A 23,387-nucleotide genomic window follows, 5' to 3' on the forward strand; every position below is an offset into this window, starting at 1 on the left:
AAACCCCGGCAGTGGAGGACTCTCTCTTCGCAAAACTGTGCATACTATTAAAATCCTCCCTTCAACCACTTGAAGCGAGACTCACGCAGATTGAACTAAATACACTAGAAACTGTGGACAGTTTGAAGTCAAATGTGTTGCATCCGGGTAGCGCACAATTGAACATTGTTCAGGGGGGGATTGTATCACAAAAACCTGCCACCCCAGTAGAATCGCACATTCCTAAACCACCCATTGCAAACCCTCCTGTACCTGTGGACAGATCTACAAACATTTCAAGGGTGGGTATCTCAAGACAGCCTAAAGAGGGCGGTCGGGTTTTACCAGCTACAGACCCTTCTGGCGAGTGTATAATCGACTTGCCGCCAGAATCAAGTCCGTATCTGGTAGTCCTCACAGGGGTTCCCAAAATAAGTAATTCGAGTCTGGAATCATTTAGGTCCCTAAAAAATAAAGTCTCGGATTGGCTTAACAAAAACAGACCACTCCCTCGCCACATTACCAGTGAAATACTGATGGTGCGCAGGTTATCTTGGGTGGGGCACAGGCCAAAAACCAATATTGGTGATTGGGTGCTGGTAAACTTCAAGGACCCACGGACTGTGGAGTACATTTGTAATTGGAGGTACCATAGCCCTGGGGCTACTATCCAACCCCTTCCACTGTCATATTTTTATCCCTCAACCTATCCGCCTGATACAGAAGGTGGATGGACCTTGTTAGAGCACCGAGGTGCGGGTAGGGTTGAGAGGGGTAGGTTTGTGGAACCGCACTCACCGAGCCAAATACGCATCCAAAATAGGTTTAGTGGACTGGAAATGGTCGATAGACTACAGCATAGCCGGGTGGAAATGCATGGCAATCCTGGGGGAGTTGTTGAGTTAACGTCTGGCCAATTGTCTAGTGTTATCCCAGATCCCCAATCTTTCACCCAGGGGACTTCTACAGGAAATGGCGATGTTCCATCCGGTGGAATCATGCAGTGTTGTTTACCGGAACCCCTTTGTGAACCTGCAAGGGAAAGTGTCCTGTTGGGGAGCGATCTCATCCGCCCTAATGCCATTAATCCAAAATCCCTGACATTATTATCTTGGAACGTGGCAGGCCTCTCTAAGAAATTGTCCTGCCCTGAGTGGGGTTCCTTTGTGGATAAGACCGACATCTGCCTCTTTCAAGAGACCTGGGCGAGGGATGAACAACTTAGAGTAGGATTTGCCTCATTCCATGTACCCACTCGTTGGGGGGGGGGGGGGGGGAGTGGCGACCGTCAGGGGGCCTTACCATCTGGGTTGGTTTGCATCTGGGCTGAATGGCAGAGGTTGTGAATACCCACTCAGAGGATGTTCAATGTGTTGTCCTGAAGTGGCCAAACTTTTTCAAGCTTGCTATCGTGAATGTTTATTCACGGCCAGTAAGCATATCGAGTGAGTCTTCTACCATTGAAGAGCTGTCGCTTTTTCTGCACACTATTACTAGTGACGTTCATCTCCTCGTAGCTGGCGATCTGAACTGTCATTACGAGCCCCTTCAGGGGATGAACGAAGGTGCTCTTATGGCAGAGGACGATCACTGGGCGATACCCCCAAGCCAATCTCCAATACCCAGGACATGGTCCCCTTTAGCGATTCAGATTACGGCCCTAACTTTAAACCATTCCATTAGGGCCTGTAACGGCCGCACTCCCTCTGATACTCCATCGAGGTGTACCTTCAATAAAACAGGACAGGAGTCGCGCCTTGACTATATTATGGTTGAGACGCGGCTGTGGTCTAAGGTCATTGATTTCAAGGTAATTACCAGGGTTGACAGTGACCACAACGCCCTAAGTCTGGAGATGGTTTTCCCTGGACCAGGAGGGAAGGTAGTGGGAGACCAGGAAGATGTAGGAGACAAGATAATCCTAACAAATAATGGACGCTGGGTCAAGTGGGAAAAGATAGTGGCGTCCCCAGAAGAACTATCTAAACTATACAACTCAATTCTTCCCTTGTTGGTGAAGGTTGATGCCTTAACCACTCAACCTCCCCTTTCAGACTTCAATGAAAAGTTGCAGGCTCTGCACATGAAGCTACTTTCCTCCTTACTCGAGGTTCTTAATCCACAAGTGTCTAATCGGAGAAAGAGGGCTCCTGTATTTACCTGGTATAATGCTGCATGTCGAACGGCCAAGTCAGAGCTGGTTCAGGCTGTAAAGCTTGGCAGTAATAAACCCCTCATCCGTGTTATGCGCACCCAGTACAAAGAAAAATCATGAAAAATGCCAAGCAAGAGTGGGACCTTGATAAGTGGACAAATCTATCTTGTGCCCTAGATTCCAGGGATGCTCGCAGATTTTGGGCAATAGTCAGTACGGGCAGCGGAGAATCAAAATCTGCCATTGAACCTAACATTGAGGCAAAAGTCTGGGAAGATCACTTCAAGGCCCTTTACTCAGTAGATCTAGGCGCGGAAAGTTTTTCGGTTCCCCCACCTACACCTGACCAGCATGACGATTTAGAATTTTCCCTAGGGGAAGTATGTCTTGAAATAGCTAAACTTGCAGCGGGAAAAGCCCACGGCCTCGACAAACTTCCGGGAGACCTCTTCAAACACCAACCTAGGACTTGGGAGCAGAGATAGTCCCAATTTTTAAGAAGGGCTCTCCTCTGCTCCCGGTCAACTACAGGCCAATTAGCCTCATCGATGTCCTGCAGAAAATTTTCGCGCGGCTGATTCTAGACCGCCTTCAGGACTGGTTGGAGGAGCACGCAGTCCTCAGCCCATACCAAGCGGGGTTCAGGAGGAACACGTCCACCAAGGATCAAATCTTTCGCCTAATACTACTATTCTGGAAAACGGCGAAGATAGAGGGTGGCAGCCTCTACATGGTGTTTGTGAACCTCCGCTCCGCTTTCGACTTAGTGCCCCGCGGAAAACTGTGGTCTGTGCTCCAGAAAATGGGTGTCCCACAAAAACTCCTGAACGTGTTGATGAGGTTGCACGAGGGGAACTTTGCACAGGTCAGATGCGGGAGGAATGGGGCGCTATCATCCAGGTTCCCTGTAAGTAGGGGGTGAGGCAGGGGTGCGTACTAGCACCTACCCTGTTCTGCCTTTACGTGAACGGCGTAATTGCTCATCTGGATGGTGTACCTAATAATGACGCGCCGAGGTTGGCAGGAAGCAGGGTGCCGGCGATAATGTTCGCTGACGACACCCTGCTGCTTTCAAAGTCTCCCATGGGGATACAGCGTGTGTTGGACGGTTTTGAGGGCTTCTGCAGATGCCGTGGTCTGGAGATAAACGTTGATAAAACGAAATTCATGATCTTCAATTCACCGGCATCCACCCGCCCGAATCCCAGTCTGGGCAGAGTGCGTCTAGAAAGGGTAACGACCTTTGAGTACTTGGGGGTAACCTTAAATGAAAACCTGTCGTGGGCCCCCAACAAGTAAAATCACAAATGAAACTGGCCCAGCTTGCGGGGGGAATCGTCAAGCTCTCCAACACATCGACATACACACCCATTAAACCCCCGTTGGAGATTTATAAGACCCAGGCGAGGGCTGCAATCCTGTATGGGGGGGTGAGTTGTGGGAGCATTCCTGTAGGCCTGAAATCGCCAAAACTGAAAATAAATGTATTAAACAGCTCTTGGCACTCCCACAAACCACCCCGCTCCTACCCTTAAGGTTGGACTTGGGGCTGAGACTTATCGAAGTCGAATTAGCACTTAAACACCTTAGGTTCTGGCACAGGCTTTGGATAACGCCAGAGCTGCTGAATTATAGGCTAGAACTGAAGGAAATATTACATCATTATAGTGCAGCAAAAATACAGTGGCTTATGTCTTTAAAGCAGGAATTTTTAAGATTGGGATTGCCTGCCATGTGGTATGAGCCGGAAAGGACCTGCCATGAGGTCTCACGCAAGTCGCTCACCAGGATTTTTGTTGATGAAAAACTCTCTGCTGCTCTGTCCATCCCCCATGCCGGCACCCTGACTACTTCTTTTTTAATATTCAAAGATTTTTACTCTTTTGAGGATTTTTTGGATGTTATCTATCCTATTGCATCGAGGAAACTTTATTTACAATGGAGATATGGTACTTTACCCGTAAGAGCTTTTACGAGCAAATGGTCAGCCTCTACTATCAAAACATGTCCAGGGTGTAGCTGTACTTCAGAAGAAGAACTTCATGTACTCTTCTTTTGTCCAGCATACAGCAAACCCAGGAAGTACTGGCTAGTTCCTTTATGCAAAAACATGGGTTTCGTACAGTGTACGTATGCATTTAGAATTTTATAAACTGATACCTCTAGTCACATTGTATTTGCAGTCTCTCGGTTCCTGGTAGCTATGTGGACTAAGCGCAGACGATTGATTGCTAATGGATGTTAAGGCTCATTTGATATACTGTAATCATGTATCATTCTTCCATGAACGATTTTACAATACTGTGTCTATTTTAATGAATTGTGCCGCTCCACCATGAATGATTTTATTAATATGGTGTTTATTCTAATGTGACTGTCATACTGAAATCGTGCCACATTTCCACGACTGATTTTACCAATATTGTATTGTGTTTATTTCAATAAATGTTATCATTATTCTTGTATATCGTTTTAACCTGCATTCTTTTATGGCAAAATGCCGAAATAAAGATTCCTTGATGATGATGATATTGATGATGATGGATATTAATGTTGCACTGACTGGAGAACCATTAATTATACCCCTTTGGTAGAACAGCCTATTTGCCAGAGCCAACCTAAGGGTCTGCATCTTTCAAAAGATGGTGAATTCCTACTGCCCCTACAGGACAAAGCAGTCTTTGTTGCTGAAACGCTTCTGCAGGTTTCTGAACCCCGATTCTCAAGTAAAAGTGGTTCTGGGCTCAGCACATGCATAAATGGACTGAAACCCTCATTTACACTTACTGCTCAATGAGATGATGGGAAATAAGGGTGCTTCGCCAAAGGCATGGGTAACCTACTTTTGACAACAATATTGCGTTTGAAACCTCCACTAGTGTTCACTGGCTTTAGAGACTGCAGACTGAGATTGTATGTGCAGGTCACCAGCTCATTCACAAAAGCATCCACCTTTTATCACCGTACACACAGGAGCTGGAATCGACTCACCTATTCATGAGTTGCCCCATGAACCACACCCCCTCGATTTTACTTTTCTTTCACTCTATACCCTACTCCCTTCTTGTCCAACTATCACCCCTCCCTTCCCCGTCACTCCGTCCTCTTTCCTCTCTTCACACCCTCTCCGTCCCCTAACCCACTTTCTGTCTACTTTCTCTCCCATAGCATCCTTTTGAGGGATGTCCCAGACATGATCAAGGCAAAATACCTCCATCTACTGCTCAGAAAGATTAGACCCCGATAGGTGAGTTAAGTTCACTTCCGTCTCCAGACGATTTTAAAGATCATATTTCTTCTACTATACCACAGGAACGTTTTGTTTATGCACTATTTTAGAAGCTAGTCTACCTGCCAACAATGTGACTATTCTAGGAGATTTCAACTAGGGTTCAAAGCCTCTCCCGCCTTTGATATGGGAGCTTGGCTTCCCCCTGACCTGGAGGATGCCACCCCCTGCCCGGAGGCCCATTTAGCACCAGGACAGGCACATAGATAGTCAATAGGCTAGGAAGGAGGCATGTTACCATGCCAGGCTGGACACACCTATAGGGTGAGCAGACTGAAGTGACCACGAAAGAAAGGATTCTCCCATCTAGAGTGTGGTGAGGAACTCTGGGACAGGGTGATGCTCACTACCCACGGGAAATGGTAATCTAGGGGGTGTAGTGACCCCAGGAGTAAGTAGCTCACTGACTACTACCCTTCACTCGCCCTAACGCCCCTAAGTTGAGTATTTAGGTGGCCGATTTGGCTACTGGAAACTGAGTAAGAAAGAGGAGGGATCGAACAGAGCGAAAACTGAAAACTGCAAATAAGATCGGTGCAAAACCCTGCTAGGTGCTTGTACTTTGACCATAGCTGGGACCGACTTCACAAAGAGCTGGACATATTCCCCAAAATCCTAGGTGGACTGTCCAGCACCTGGAAAGATCTCCCTTGGAGCAGAGGAGCTGCTTCCCCACATCTGCAAACAAAGAAAAGCATCTGCCGGGGCCACCGTGTTGCTGGCCATTGAGCCTACCAAAGGAGCTGCCCAGCACCAATACCCTGGATACCAGCAGTTGCAGCAATCAAGGCTTCTTGGTACTCCAATCCGGACTCCAACAGCACTACGACAGACCTAGAAGTTGAGGGACGTCAGGATACACAAGGCCAGCACAGAGAGTGGCCCTGCTGCTCTGGTTTCCCTCTTCACCAGGTCACCAAGACACAGAGTCAGTCTCTGACCGCCGTAACCCATTACCTCACGGCACCCCTGCACCCGAGCCCAACAGCCCGAGTCCAAAGGAGACAACGGTGCCAATGGGGTCCGAGACTCTCAAAAGCTGAGTCCCCCAGTCAGCACTGCAGCCTATTTCTGCAGGGCCGAAAAGCATGAGAATCTTCAGCAGCGCAACACCGCTGGACGCTAGAGCCCCACTGCACACAAGCCTCCAGCTTGAGTGTGAGTGGACGGATGGTGTCCCTGTGTGCCCAAGACTCTCAAGACCTGATCCCCCCTTTGGGTTCAGCCAGACTGGCCCCCTTGCCCCTGCATCTCCACAGGACCGTTTCCAAGTGAAGTGAGCGGGGTAGCCGACACCGAAACACACCTTGGCACCCAGGCATCCCAGTACCACCAGAGGTGACCTGTTGATGCTGCATTGGACCTTGTCACTGCTTTAAGTTAAGTCCACGGGAACTGTTCTGTAAGTTGTTGCTAAGTGACTTTATGCAGTATATGTTTATTCCCCATAGGATAACATTACCCCAGTATAAGAGTATTTTATTGTGACTTAATAACTGATAACTTGAAAAGTACATACCCAATTACAGTGATCTAAGTGTCTAAATTGAAATAAAAATCTGTGTTATTTTTATAAATTGGTGTCAGATTTTTTATGGAGTGCGTGACTGGTTTACGGACTTTGTGGTTCAATAAGTGCTTAATACTAAGAGCCTAAACTGCTCGCCCCCACTACCACAAAAGCGAGCATTTGGGTATGTTACTCTTGCTTCTGTACAACAATATGGGTTGTCTGGACTCTCTACACAGCGCACCTCATTTTGGTGCACTATATAGAGTGCCAGCTTCCTACATAACCTTATTGTGGTGCTTTTGTTAAGGCTCAAAAACCATTTAAAGGATTATTAGTCAGTGACTCAACTGCTGAACTGGAAAGTTATGTTTTTTGTGGTAATTACTCTGACATACGCGATTCTTTCCTACAGTCCTGCTGAATTTTTATGTCAAATCAGAGGCTGCAATTTATTATTTTTTAGCTGGTTCGTCCTCAGATCCACAGAGGATTCTTCATACTCTGGATATTATGCACTGGCTACAAATTATTCTGGTAGATATTAACAAAATGTTATTCTGTGGCGACTAGTCGTCAACTACGTTGTCCCATTTCCTGTGACCCTGGTCTCCAAGATTTGATTGTACAAGGGATTGATACTTGAAACTCTTATCACTATGCAGATGCTGGTGATCCCTGGAATGTTTTTCATGAGCATGCAGTAACAACCTAAGTGGTGTTTGTGTTGTATTTAAAATCAAATCCATTTGTACATTATCTAGACTATGCCACATTCCTTACATGTAGTAAAAGGGAAGTTCTGGGGTCTGGCAAGTGGTTGCACTTGCCAGGTCGACATGGCAGTTTAAAACTGCACACGCAGAAACTGCTGTGGCAGGTCTGAGACATGTTTTCAGGGTACTAAAGTGGGTAGCACAATCAGTGTTGCAGGCCCACTAGTAGAATTTGATTTACAGGGCCTGGGCACACACTTTACTAAGGACTTACAGGTAAATCAAATATGGCAATCATGGATGAACCAATCACCAATACAACTTACACAGAGAGAAGGAGTAGTTTCTGTCCTGTAACTCCAGTTCTGTAGTAGGGGTATCTCTGTTATAGTCATAATCTAGTGAATAGTCCCGCCCATTAGCGTGGACCACGGCAATCAAAAATAATCTCTTAAGTTGTCAGAAAATTGCAGAACTGCAAAGACACTTAAGAGAGAATTTAAAGACAAATAATGCAGCCTATATCCACAGGCTACACTGTCCAGTACTTCAACTAGAAATTCCACCAAAGAAAACACACAAATAGCATAGCCTGCCCAGTTTCTTCCATAGAGAAACTTGCCTCTACCAGAAAAAGCCTCTGGAATGATAGAGAGGAATGTATGGACAGACAAGCCCCATAGGCTGCCATTATGTGGCTTAAATAGGATACTGTGCCTTTAAGAGAACTTTCCAGAACTTCTCCCAGTATCCCAGAATGCACAGCAGGTCCTCTTACTTTCAGTTCTTTTTGAAGGCGTAACACGCCAGACCTGTAGCATTCCTTACATGAACCTCACTCTGTCCACCGGGGAGGCGGGCGGGCGCTTATGACTATAACAGAGATACCCCTACTACAGAACTGGAGTTACAGGACAGAAACTACTCCTCCTGTAGTAGGGGATCTCTGTGTATAGCCATAATCTAGTGAATAGAATGGCAAGCCCATCCCCACACCAAAGCGGCGGTGGAGAAAAGAGAAATAACACCACTACTGTGCGAACAGATTTCGCAGCGAAGCCTGCCCAACCTGAGCGTCTGCCCTGGCATCAGTGTCCAGGCAGTAATGCTTAGCAAAGGTATGGACCGACTTCCAAGTGGCCGCCTTGCAGATTTCTGCAATAGGAACATTACGGAGCAAAGCAGTCGTGGCAGCTTTGCCCCTGGTGGAATGAGCCTTAGGTTTACCCCCTAAGGTCTTATTAGCTTTTTGGTAACATAGCTGTATGCAGGACACAATCCACCTAGAGATAGACTGTTTAGAGGTCGCAAGACCCGTCCTGACCGATCCATAATTGATAAACAATTGGTCTGACCTACGAATATCTTTGGTTTTATCCAGATAAAACACCCTCCTAACATCCAGGGAATGTAAAGACCTTTCCGCTGGAGATGAAGGATTCTGAAAAAACGTAGGCAAAGTTATGGTCTGGTTGACATGAAAATCAGAAATAACCTTGGGAAGAAATTTAGGGTGAGTACGCATAACAACCTTGGCAGCATGAAATATAGTATAAGGTTCTTGGCAACACAACGCCTGAATTTCACTCACCCTGCGGGCCGATGTAATGGCCACGAGGAACGCCGCCTTCCAGGACAGGTGTTGCAACGAAGCCTTATGAATAGGTTCAAAAGGTTCCTTCATCAATCTGGACAGCACCACATTCAATTCCCATGAAGGCGAAGGAAGCCTGACAGGAGGGAATACTTTCTTCAAGCCTTCCAGAAAATCTTTGATCACAGGGATCTGGAAGAAGGAAGTCTGTGAAGGGCATTTCCTGTAGGCAGTCAAAGCAACGAGATGAACCTTAATGGAATGAACATTAAGTCCAGACTGCGCCAAATGTAGAAGGTAAGGAAGAATAACATCCTCCTTGCATGTCGTAGGGTCATAGTTCTTGGACTGGCACCAGATACAGAACCTCTTCCACTTGTAAGCATAGGAATTCCGAGTGGAAGGTCGTTTAGACTCCTTCAGTATGTCCATGCAATCTTCTGGCAGATTCAAATGACCATATTGCACTATCTCAGGAGCCATGCCGCCAAACTCAAAGACGGAATTGCTGCTGTTACTGTCCCGAAGACTGGCCACGCCCTCTGCCCTGTCCACCGAACCGTCTCTGGAACGGGCGGTACGATTTCTTGGTGTCCTTGGGCTTCTCTAGACCCACCTCCGTGAGCGTCTCGGCCTCCACCTTCATTCGGGCCATTTCATCATCAGCATGTTTTCCAAACAGGGTTTCGCCAGAGAATGGTAGATTGGCAACCCTCTGTTGCGCGTCAGGTTTTAGTGACGTGAGGCGGAGCCAGGCGTGTCTTCGCTGGTTAATCCCATGGCAGAAGCCATGCGCCGCCAGTAAGGAAGAATCGGCTGCAGCACTGATGACCTGATTCGCCACCAGCATCCCCTCATTCAACACCTCCTGGAAATCTTCTCTCTTGTCACGAGGCAGGTGTTCCACAAACTGCTGAAGGGATTCCCAGAGGGCTCGGTCATACCGCCCCAACAAGGCCGTGGCACTCGCAGCCTTCATGGAAGTCGCCGACGTCCCACACACCTTCCTCCCAGCCGAATCCAGCCATCTAGATTCCTTATCTGGTGGGACTGTGGATGACGGAGTGGTGGCATGCTGTTTCCGAGCTGCCGTCACTATCACAGAGTCTGGAGGGGGTTCCACCCTTAGAAAAGCCGGGTCCGAGTCGGGAGCCCGGTACTTCATGTGCAGTCTTGAGGGGGCCGCCTTAGTCACTGCCGGGGTGAGGAAAAGGTCCATGGCAGGCTCCTCCAGCCCAGGCACCAGTGGTAGTAACGGATGAGACAGATGTTTCTGGTGAAGTGTCTCGAAGATCACCGACGTCTTGGGCGTGGGCACCGCCAACGAGATGCCCAATTTCGCCGCACCTCTTAGAAGGACATCCTGAAAGGACACCAGATCGTCAATTGGAGACACCCTTGTCTCCGGTGACTCTGACAAAGTCGGAGAATAGTCCCTGGTCCGTGAGGACCTCGACTGGGAACGAGACCTGCGCCTCCTGTGGCGTCGTCTCGACCTCGTGGATGACCTGTTACGGGATCGGTCCCTCCTCCTGGAGCGAGAGCGCGATCTCCCAGCTCGTGGACGCTCCGCAGGCCTCTGTGGGGGAGTCTTCCTTGGCCTATCCTGGGGCAGAGGTTTTGGAGTCCCCTTAGGCAGTGTAGGGAGCGGAGGCAGCGACAGCGACCTTGGTGGAGGAATGGGTATCTCCGACCGAGGAGCAGGCCCACGTGGCGGAATCGGCTGTGGTGGTTGTCCTGGGGGAGGAAGTGGCGGAAGAGGAGGCTTGATGGGAGGATCCTCTCTAGGCAAAGGAGGCGGAGGCGTCTTAGGCCGAGGTGGTGTATAAACCACCAAGTACACCGAGCCCGGTGACTTCTTTGGGGGAGGGGACTGCGAATCAGCCCCTCCAGAAGGCGATCGCCGCCTCCGGCGTCCTCCACCAGACCCAGCGTGACTTCTGGCGTCAGAAATCCTTCTGCGCCGCTTAGGAGAGCTGGAAAGTCTCAGAGATGCCGACCTCTTTCTCCTTGACGTCGAGCGTCGCTTCTCCGGCGTCGAACGTCGCCTCCGCGACTCCGGCGTCGAACGCTGCCTTCGCGACGTCGAGCGCTTCTTCCTCGACGCCGAGCGCCCCTTGCGCGACGTCGAACGTGTAGTCCTCGACGACGAGCGCCGACTCCTTCTCGGCGCCGACTGCTTTTCCGAGGCCCTCGACGTCGAGGAGCCCCTCGACGTCGATCAGCGGTGTCGCTTTGACGGCGAGCGCCGATGCCTTCTTCGTCGATGTCGATGGGTCGACGACGCCGTCGACGGTGATCTTGACGGCGGCCTACCCAGGCCTTTCGACGTCGACTTCTCACGCCATCTCGACCTGGAGCCCCGGGGAGATGGGGAACACACCGTCGTCATCCCTCTCGACGTCGTCGTCGAAGCAATCGACGTCGACGGAGACCGGGACCGTTTGCTGGGCTTCCTGCCTCTGGGGAGCCCCCCAGAGGCCTCAGCAGAGGCAGAGGGTGCCTTCCCAGCCTGCCCAGACCCACCTGCAGCCTGCAGCCGTCTCTCTTCGCGGCCTGGAAGCCTAATCTTCAGGGGAAAGGTCTTTACATTCCCTGGATGTTAGGAGGGTGTTGAAATTTTATCTGGATAAAACCAAAGATATTCGTAGGTCAGACAGACCAATTGTTTATCAATTATGGATCGGTCAGGACGGGTCTTGCGACCTCTAAACAGTCTATCTCTAGGTGGATTGTGTCCTGCATACAGCTATGTTACCAAAAAGCTAATAAGACCTTAGGAGGTAAACCGAAGGCTCATTCCACCAGGGGCAAAGCTGCCACGACTGCTTTGCTCGGTAATGTTCCTATTGCAGAAATCTGCAAGGCGGCCACTTGGAAGTCGGTCCATACCTTTGCTAAGCCTTACTACCTGGACACTGATGCCAGGGCAGACGCTCAGGTTGGGCAGGCTTCGCTGCGAAATCTGTTCGCACAGTAGTGGTATTATTTCTCTTTTCTCCACCGCCGCTTTGGTGTGGGGATGGGCTTGCCATTCTATTCACTAGATTATGGCTATACACAGAGATCCCCTACTACAGAAGGAGTAGTTTCTGTCCTGTAACTCCAGTTCTGTAGTAGGGGTATCTCTGTTATAGTCATAAGCGCCCGCCCGCCTCCCCGGTGGAGAGAGTGAGGTTCATGTAAAGAATGCTACAGGTCTGGCATGTTACGCCTTCAAAAAGAACTGAAAGTAAGAGGGACCTGCTGTGCATTCTGGGATACTGGGAGAAGTTCTGGAAAGTTCTCTTAAAGGCACAGTATCCTATTTAAGCCACATAATGGCAGCCTATGGGGCTTGTCTGTCCATACATTCCTCTCTATCATTCCAGAGGCTTTTTCTGGTAGAGGCAAGTTTCTCTATGGAAGAAACTGGGCAGGCTATGCTATTTGTGTGTTTTCTTTGGTGGAATTTCTAGTTGAAGTACTGGACAGTGTAGCCTGTGGATATAGGCTGTATTATTTGTCTTTAAATTCTCTCTTAAGTGTCTTTGCAGTTCTGCAATTTTCTGACAACTTAAGAGATTATTTTTGATTGCCGGGGTCCACGCACATGGGCGGGACTATTCACTAGATTATGACTATACACAGAGACCCCCTACTACAGAATATGTACTTTAGCAATGGTTAGAAGTGGTAAAGGGGTCAGAAAAATTAGGAGGAAGAAGACAAAAGGTTTAGTGATAACCCTGCAAAAAGGGCCAGGTCAACAGCTATTTTGTGGTGCATCACCGTGTGGCATCTGAATGAATCAATGAGGGGTTTTGCAAAGCACAGGACTCACCCCTACAGGGATATCTCCGCGCTAGCAGCAAAACACAAAAACAAGGAGGTGGAAAACTAGCCGGGCTAAAAAAGTTTGGTTTTCTGACAGCCTGAGCCCCCAAGAATGGAACATGGGAAGTCCGGGTACCATGGCTTTCGTCAAACCACTAACATTAAGTCAAAGGTTACAAGCTCATTGTTAAGAAAAAAAGCATTTTAGCCATAGAATAACATTAAAAACTCCTTCTGGTATGTGGCTCACGCAGGTTAGTTGCCTTATCAGCTTTGTTAATAAGACAGAGGTATACATTACCCAGAACCCTGTTAGCTGAATTACTGGTCCATCCCAATGCATTTAGGATAAAGAATGAATCAAGAGCGGGAAAGTGATCAATACGGAAGTGAAGGGTGATGTTGGTATTTCACCAAAGTATAGGTATGGCACATCTCGGAAATGACAGATATTTACTAGGCTCCTTGGGAAAGTGCACAGAACAATGATGTGATGAACATGTAAAGGAAAACCAGTATCGCTGGAAAGAATCTCAGGAGGGCCAAAAAACTGAAACTGAAACGGAAAACAGAAAGTGCCTCAAGTTCCTTCACAATAAACTCCAGACACTCCACAAAGTCAGCTACCTCGCTCATGGTGTAAAGGAGTGGCTGCAGCGCAGAACCTTATACTCTCACAAAAGAGCTGTAACCCACCCTGGTTAGTTCTACATTTTCTATTTGAAGTACTGTACATATCTATGATTCATTACCAGGTAAAGAACAACATGCATACTGGTAACTAGTAAAATAACTTTGGCCGATATTACAAGTTTTGGCCCATGATTTTCTTACAAAACCAAAATACGTAGAATGGGTCTACTATTGCAATCAACCTATGAGAGCGATTTTAAGATTCATGAAAGAGAGGAAAATTAGCAGGTTGGTTGCAACACTGATCATAACTAAGGCTCCCTGTTTTCAGTTTTTCCTGATTTTTACAGATAAATACAGACAGAAATCATTTATTTTCTTGTCTGTATTTATTTTTAAATGTGGATAAAAACGGAAATGGGTTTGCTTTTGAGTAATTCTGAATACTGTCTGTCATGACTGCCAGGCCAATAGCTGTGTAGATAGATAGGTATGGTGGCTAAAAAAGAAAGGACTTTTAGTAAAGATGCTTTAACAGCAGTAGATATGCACGTGGTTGCTAATGAAATGTGCATATTTTCTTTTAAGTGCATTGATTTATCTTCTGTGGGTCTTTACAGCATTGAAGCCTAGTAGCAATTCAAGCATAAGTGTATATTTACCGGTTAAATAAATGTGGAAATATACTAATTTCAGGTTAATTTTTCCAAAAAACACAAAATAAATATGGATAAATACAGAGAAAATAAGCAAAAAATAAATATGGATAAATACAGACGGAATGTCAAAACAATAAATACCATAAAACCGGGAGCCCTAATAATAACATCTGAAATCAAAACATATGTGAAAGGGAGATTAATAGTGCTGGTAAATAAATGCTTTGGTAAATATTGTATTCACTCACCTGCCCACAGTCTACCACATAGATGAGAATATCGCCTTTCTCCTCAAACAGCCTTTGTTTGAGGGCAGCTAGATCCGATGTGTCATATGTGTACCCTCCATCAGATTTCACAATTGTTAAAGGAACTGTGCATCCTGGGGGGAATACAATCTTGCGCCCTTCGTCCAATTGAACTAGTCCTTCAAGGAAGGAGAAAAGGATGCCGGATTAGCTGTATGTGAGGGACAAGTCTACTGTTTTGTGACACGTCCTGCTAGAAATAACAATAATCAAGAGCCCATGTGCCTCATGACACTACATTTAAAAAGGATAATGTACTGAAGCCACTAGCCAGTCTCTGCTTGAAAATTGTATTATATAATCTCTGAGTTTAATAAGTGAAACACAGTTTGTTGCAGTATATCTGATAATCATAAAATATGTGTTTCCAGAACATTTCACTTTTCAAAGCTGTGCAAATCCCAATGCATTCCGGGCATATCGACCCTTCATCAGGGAAAACTGAACCAAAGAAAATCAAGAACATAAAACATTGCACTTGAGGGGAAACACGCATACAACACCCCGTGAAAAAACATATGCTTGAAGCATCAGCATTGGTATGTAAGTTGAGAGTTTAGAACCAAATCACCACTAAACAAAATAAAAAACCATCAAAAAGCAGCGCTGAAAAACTCCAAGATGACTTGGGACAATACTGGATTTATTCACAAATTCAGAGCCCTAAAGTGAATGTCAGCCCTGAACCTGGGACCAAAAGGTGTTTACTAAATAAATCACATGAAAAATGAAAAAATAAACAAGTGAAACAAATAAGTGCACCAACCCATAATGTATATTAAAAAGGATATTGAAAAATGAGAAGCATGATTAAAACAAACGTATGTGCTGATTAGCTGAAACGGGTGCGTTTAGGAACAAAAAAATAAATAATTTGGATAGTTAAGAAATGATCAAGTGAGTAAAATTGAACTAGTGACTTTTAAATAGCAAAAAACTAAACCTGCTGAAATGGGTTACCATAATTAATTGATGAGAACCCTCATGTTATGATAATCAATACAATATGACCAATTCATCAGACACCTAAAAAGATTTAATGAACCTTAAAGAAGGAAAGAAACCCACAACGTTGTATATTCAGAAAACATGACATTCAGTGTTTTATTCATCCCATTCGACTGCAAAATGCCCAATGACTTTATCCAAAATATATCTTTGTAGACTTTTTTTGCTGTGGTCTGTAACTGGATGATGTTTGATGATTACCGAATTTTAATTGACTGATATTATGTCAGTGTTCCACCCAGTGTGTGGCTACACTGGATTTTTTTGTATTGCTTTTGGACGTTACTTTTGTGTTCCGTAATAGCCAGCCTTTGTCCTTAAGCCCCAACAATACTAAGGTGGCCCCTCCTCAAGATCAGAACATGGCAAGTCACACACAAACAAGATATTGAAATCCTGTTGTTCGTTGAAACTATGTGGGCTTTCACTAAGAAATTAGCCATATACACAATGCATTATATAGCAACAAGATCTTCAAGAAAGAGGATAAAAGGCCAAAGAAAAGATGTTCACCTGTCTATTAATTATACTTAATTGTGGCCTAACTTATAGTAAGGTCAAGGAGAGTCTAGTCATATAGTCCCATCCCACTAACTGTAGGTGTAACTCTGTGTGCCTCACCTGCACTTCATAATGCTGCCAAATAGCAAAGATTTAGCTGGTCGTGAACAGCAGGAATGCAGGCTTGTTTTAAGTAGGCCTAGGACTTAGAGTACAAGATTTATAATACTTGCTTTACTCTTCTACCCACCTTCATTTCCAAAATGTTGATCCAATCAGCTCTAGTACAAATTCCAGATGCTCGGCTCGTAGGCGTGTTTCTGCAGCTATAAGCTAGAAACATTTCTGCTTCCAAACTAACATATTTTTAAAAGGAGAGATAGAGCGCTCTTTTCCTTGTTTTTGGGCACAACTTTGCATTGTGGAATGAACTCTGAGCCTAGAACTATCATTTGGAAGAATGGGGTCCTTGGCGTAGCTATAAAATTAACCCACTTAATAGCCAATTTGTCAACATTTTTCTTCATATGAAAGGCTTGTAACCCTTTTCCCCTTATAACCAAAGACAATGAAAATACAAGAACAAGACAATAACATAATAAAATACAACTTTTTAAAACTACCTACTATCTTGAATAAGGAAGAGTGGCATTTAAAGTATAATAACTGATGACAGTTACCTTTATCTTCAAATTCTTTCACAACTGCATCCATTCTGTCCTGGTAAAATGACTCCCCCCTTTCAATGATGAAGATTCCTAGGCAATCATAGATTTTCTGGAACTCTGGATGGGACAAACAAAGAAACTCACAAACCATTCTTTATAAAAAAAAGAACAGCAGTTGAGCTCTGCACTCAATTATGAGTAGAGCACAAGCAGATATTTTATTTACAACAAATCATAATTATGCCAGGATCAACATAAAAACACATTTTGGAAACATTTTATTTCTTGACAACATTACATTTGCGATAAAACAATACATTTTAAATCAGAATACTAGGAAAAAGCTGAAAGTCAAATAAAAATTATCAATCTATTTAAAATATATTGCATGCATACTCCTGACCTTATAAAGAAATTCAAGGACCACAACAAGCACTGACGAACCCAACAGATCTCGCCCTAAAAAATGTGAGCGTCAAGCTACTGGCTTTGCCAATCTTGTTTGCCTTGGTACTGCCAAAAAGATAAACAAGCAATGGTAAAGCAAGTCTATTTTTCGCCTATGAGAAAAATATTGGCTTTACAATTTTTTTTCCAACATGGCATAAAGTAAAATAAAAAAGAGCATATACATACATATATATATATATATTACCTACTGGCAGTCGCCAGTAGGTGGTTATAGTTAGGACCTAGTTTCCATAGGAAATCCGCAACGTTCTATTGGGAATAACTTTGGCGTTGATGGACGGAATTGGCTGAAATTCTCCAAGAAAATGGCCAGCTCCGCTCCGCTCCTTCCCTGAAAGTTTGGGGGGGATTCGTCAAGCGGGGGCCGAGATAAAAGGGGGGTCCCAAAACGTGTTTTCCCCATGTTAATTTCTATAGGGCGGTTGGACTCACTTTTAGCCCGAACGGCTGAATGGATTTCCACCAAAATTGGCAAAATTGTAGGGACTGGTAGCCCGATGTGCCTTTGCTATGTCTCAAGATATGTGCTCCAGTGGATTTTGAGTAATTTAGGTTAAAAAATATATATATATATCTATAAGCGCGCCCCGGTACGCGCACCGAGGCGTGAGTTCGCGAGCGGAAAGTTGATTGGCTCTCGGGTGTCTGTCAACATTCCATACAGTCCGGAGCGGCCGCCATCTTGTGTCTCGGTAGGATTGAGACACAAGAGGTGGCAAAACCAAAGGGGGAAATGACCAAAAGGGGGCAGGGTAGACCCCACCCTGACCCCCTAGGTTTGATGTGGGGGCCATAAAAGGGCCCGGCGGGGGGAGCGCCCGGTACGCGCACCGGGGAGCGTATCCTGGAAAAAAAAGAATGACAGTTTTATAAAAATGTAGCATTTTTTTATAAATTGGAGGTAGTTCTAAAAAGAACTGTTTTTTTAATTCTTTTTTATTGTTTTTTTGAACATTTTTTACTTTTTTTGGCTTTTATGAACAATTTTATATTTTTTTTGTAATTTTTATGGGGACAAACAAAAAACAGGGAATTGTAAACGGCTCAACTGGAGCAAAAAAAATCTGGAAAAAATTAAGGTTTCTTTCTGCAGTTGTGGTTGTCTCCAGCACGGTTGATAGTTTGATACTTTGCTCTCCATAGGAAATTGTAGTCCCGCAAAATATACAAACTATTTTAAAATCTCCAAACTGGGGTTGGATATTTGGGACCATCTCCCTTGTCTCTGGACCCGATGGAGTGGGTTGTTTGTTTTTGGAGGTGCTGGGAGAAGATTGGGGAGGGTTTCTTGTTAGTTCTCTGACATCTGCCGCAGCATAGTTGTTTGGGTGCCTGCGTTGCATATGGCGAATCATGGTATTGTTGCCAAATGAATATTTTTTTGCAGGGTTCCCCCTGGAAAGTACAGTGCCACAGATCAGACATGTCACTTTTGGCGCATTGACTTTCTTTAGTCCCCATGGGATTTTAAAAAACTCCCACACAATGTGCTCCTTCGGTTTATAGAGGGGATTATCTTCAGGCAGGAACTGCCTCTCCTCCTCCTCCTCCTCCTCCTCTTCTTCTTCTTCACCACCACTGTGGTGTTGTGGTGGTCCTTGTGGTGGTGGTTGTGGTTGAGATGCTCCTGCTGCTACTGTAGCCATTTCTCACTTACTAGAAACAGGTCTTCCTCAGTCAAAGTACAAAGTGAGAATGAGGAAAAAAGGTAGGGGCTTTCATCATTTGGAAAAACAAACTGTTCTGAACCAATAAAAAGTGTTATTTTCAGGTCACATGACCCGACGCGCTTACGCTACGCACCCCGGGGCGCTTACGTTGCGTGATCGTATGCGCTCGGGCGCTTCCGGGTGCGCTTCGCCGTGCGTCATAAGACGCATCACGCGGCTACGCGATACGTCACGATGATGTTTTCGTTCGCGGCAATAGCGCTCACTGGACGCTCACCGGTACGCGCCGCAACACTGCGCATACCGGTGCGCGCACCGGTACGCGCTCCTGGGCCAAAGAAAAAAAAAAAAGGAAAAATATACATAAAAAAATAGTATTACATAAATATACAATATAAAATTCATTATAAAAAATATTATATTTCATAGCTATAGAGATTTGCTATTAAAAAACCTTTGAAATTCACTGAAAAAAACATAGGTTTGAGGCCCTATATATAGTTAGGAATTAGCATTTTCAAAACCTATGAAATTCACTGAAAAAACCCACCAGTTATAGTTAGCTGGAAATTTTACTGACATAAAACCATTGAAATTCCCACGTCATAGTTAGTTGGACTCACTATAACTTGCGCGCCTGCAATGCACTGCTGATGACGTCACATATTACATCACTCATGACATGGTCAGTGACATCACTCATGACATCACTGATGACACCATCCTTGTGACAGAGTTCGTTTCAGTGTAATGTAACCCTTGAAACACATATTCAAAAATAGAAACTAACATTTTCAAAAAAATTGAGATACCCATACCAGTTACAACAACCAATTCAGTAATTCCACCATCTATATACACATCCACTCATTCACCAACAGTTATATATAGTCACTCATACATATACTCACTCATCATATGTAGTGATACACCTATACATCCTGTTACACACCGACAGTCATCCAAAAGTTACTCACACACATACTCACACATGCAAATAAACTATTGAACATCCATTTATTTGCATATACAGCTATACACACACTACCACCTTACTTCTAAGGAAACTTACACATACTTACTCTATTAAACAATCACTTATAGAAACACATACTTATTTAAACAGGAACTGTTACAATCTCTCACTCTCACATATACTCACTTATATACATCAATACTCACATATACTAGATTAAAACATATGTAGTTACTGATAAAGACACTAGTGAGACAGTCATTCACTCACTAACACACACATATACACACTCATACACCCATACAGTCCTGCACATATGCTGTCTTCAAAACACATACAAACAGTGAGTCAGTCATTGATGCATCTATGTGTTAAGTAATACCCCCACCAAACCATACAGACCTTTACATATACATATATGAAACATATTTATTTTTCAGAAAGACACACATTCACTGGATGGTGTCATCAGTGATGTCATGAGTGATGTCACTGACCATGTCATGAGTGATGTAATATGTGACGTCATCAGCAGTGCATTGCAGGCGCGCAAGTTATAGTGAGTCCAACTAACTATAATGTGGGAATTTCAATGGTTTTATGTCAGTAAAATTTCCAGCTAACTATAACTGGTGTCAAACCTATGGTTTTTTCAGTGAATTTAATAGGTTTTTTACCTCCATTTTATAAAAAAATGCTACATTTTTTAAAAACTCTGTCATTCTTTTTTCTCCATGGTACGCTCCCCGGTGCGCGTACCGGGCGCTTCCCCCGCGTAAATCGAAAAAAAAGCCCTTTCTGCCTGTTACCATAGCAACTCCCTCCTCACTGAGCTCTCAGGTTTAAAAGTTTATTCTACAATGTTGCAAATGAACTCAGCAAGGATGTTTGACCTCTCAATACACCACCTTATCCGGTGCAATGTTTCTTTAAATGACTTTTTCTTAACCATTCAAATTACTTCTTTCACAGAACAGAACCATGCACCCTAACTTTCAGTTTTCAACTATCTGAATCCACCAATCATTGCTTGTGATTCAAGAGCACTGAAACTCCACAGTTTTTTTTTTGCAAACACCTACTGTTCCAACTGCCATTTCATTCCCACACTTCATCTGACTGCACCAGAACCTCCTCTCACCATGTATTCTGTCTGGATTATTGGACATAGCTACATCCACTGGGCTCAAAGGTACGCAGCTATCAGAAATTTTCACAACCTTGATTTACCAAATGTGGACATCAAGTGGATTGGCCAGAGAGGATTGAGATGTCACCAATTGATACCATCGGTGAAAACCTTTTTGCATCTGCCACACCCTGACCTCATAATTATGCACTGTGGTGGAAATGACCTAGGCACTTTGACTGGGGTAGGTCTGGAAATGCTTTTAAAGGACACCTCTCCGGACTGTTTAGAATGTTGACAGACACCCGAGAGCCAATCAGCTTTCCACTCGCGGAGCGCGCCCCGGTGCGCGTACCGGGGCGCGCATATAGATATATATATATTTTTTTAACCTAAATTACTCAAAATCCACTGGAGCACATATCTTGAGACATAGCAAAGGCACATCGGGCTACCAGTCCCTACAATTTTGCCAAGTTTGGTGGAAATCCATTCAGCCGTTCGGGCTAAAAGTGAGTCCAACCGCCCTATGGAAATTAACATGGGGAAAACACGTTTTCGGACCCCCCTTTTATCTCGGCCCCCGCTTCACGAATCCCCCCCAAACTTTCAGGGAAGGAGCGGAGCGGAGCTGGCCATTTTCTTGGAGAAATTCAGCCAATTCCATCAATCGACGCCAAAGTTATTCCAAATAGAATGTTGTGGATTTCCTATGGAAACTAGGTCCTAACTACCGCCAGTAGGTAATATATATATATATATATATATATATACATATATATATATATATATATATATATATATGAAGTGAGAGAGGTAGTGAGGGTTTATGTATTTATGTGAGATAAACGACTTACTTTGAGAATACAGTGGGTGGCATTTCAGTAGCATTTTGGGAAATCAAGCTATTTCTGAGAAATGACCGGGAATGAGGAACTAAGAGCTTTATTTATTCTTCCACACGACTCTCTTTTCAGAACAAACAGGCTCCTGTACAAAGCATGTATTTCTAAAATTCCTTAGAAGGCACCCAGTTACTGTATTAGTCCTTTACATAATGGATGCCGCAAACTGAATGGAGATCTGGCTAGCAATATCTGGTACTATTACCAGCCAATTCAAAGTTCTCACTTGATCAATCTCAGAAGAGATGAACTAGCCATTCCAGAAGTGACCTGTAACTGGACGCTCAACTTGCTGAGCTACCTTCCACTACCACATTATAAAGCTTCTTCCATTCTATAGTCATGTGCTGAAGAAAGACTTGCCTTGTCAAATGCTACTACACTGGAACGTCTCATCCTTTTGTATTATTTGCAGGAGTAGTTATACAAGAGCTCTGGCTCACATGAGACAGAGGCATCAACAACATATAATAAAGTCTTTGTCTTCAACAGTGCCACAAGTGCCAGTCATCGAGGCAGTGATCTCTGCTATCATGTGAGTGTTTGCTATTAACCTCAGTTTATCTGCATACCGCTTTACTTACTTGCACACAAATTGTTTTATTAGGGGCTACTTATACATTGCACAGTTTATAAACTTATTAGAATGCCATTTCAAAAGTGGGGCTTAACAAGATACCACTGTGTGCTAACAAGTATAGCTCAAAGTAAAAACAAGCATTTACAATGCAACGGTCTCGCCTTTGTAAAAGTTAGAGCTATTGGCAATGTAAATGACAACATTTTTATTTATGTGTTGGTTTTGAAAACAGATAAATAAATGGCATTGCCATTTACAATGCCAATAGCTTAATCTCTTGAAAATGCGAGACCTATTGCATTTGCACCCACACACAGAGCAACACACAGAGCCACATGCACCCACACACAGAGCCACACACACAGACAGAACCCCACACACACAGACAGAACCCCACACACACACAGAGACAGAACCCCACACAGACAGAACCACACACACACACACCCAGACGCACAAGTTACTACTTGTGTAACGATATATCTGTAGGAGACATTAGTTAGTATTAGATTCCTTACCTTAGAATATCCCCAGGCGGCAGACTGGATCCGGAATTTTTTTGCGTAGCAGTACCTTTGCGCGTCGGTAGGCGTTGTCTGCGGCTCCGCGTCCGTCGTCGGCGCCGTGATGACGTCGTCGGAGTACTTAGACGCCGCCTCCGCGTGCTGACGTCAGTTCTTAGACACAGCTTTTCCGCACCAGAAGCGCTGAGCCATGTTAAAAACCAACACTGGTGCCATTGAAACTAGGGCCCTGAAAGGAGATAACCCTAACCCTAGATATCGGTTCGCAGAACGGGGTGGATGGGTGGGTCGGTAAG

General features: G+C 44.8%; 1 protein-coding gene across 2 annotated transcripts in view; it reads right to left on the minus strand.

Moving 5' to 3' along the window:
- Positions 1-23,387, minus strand: part of RARS1 (arginyl-tRNA synthetase 1) — a 176,292-nt gene that overhangs the window by 67,760 nt on the left and 85,145 nt on the right. For both annotated transcript variants that reach the window (XM_078653389.1, XM_078653390.1), the window contains exons 9-10: positions 16,849-16,953; positions 14,600-14,778 (exon numbers count right to left, since the gene is read on the minus strand). In XM_078653389.1, coding sequence (XP_078509515.1) covers positions 14,600-14,778; positions 16,849-16,953 — 284 coding nt within the window. The remainder of the gene's footprint in view (positions 1-14,599; positions 14,779-16,848; positions 16,954-23,387) is intronic.

This window comes from Lissotriton helveticus, chromosome 7 (genome assembly GCF_964261635.1).
Source record: "Lissotriton helveticus chromosome 7, aLisHel1.1, whole genome shotgun sequence".
Lineage (NCBI taxonomy): Eukaryota > Metazoa > Chordata > Amphibia > Caudata > Salamandridae > Lissotriton > Lissotriton helveticus.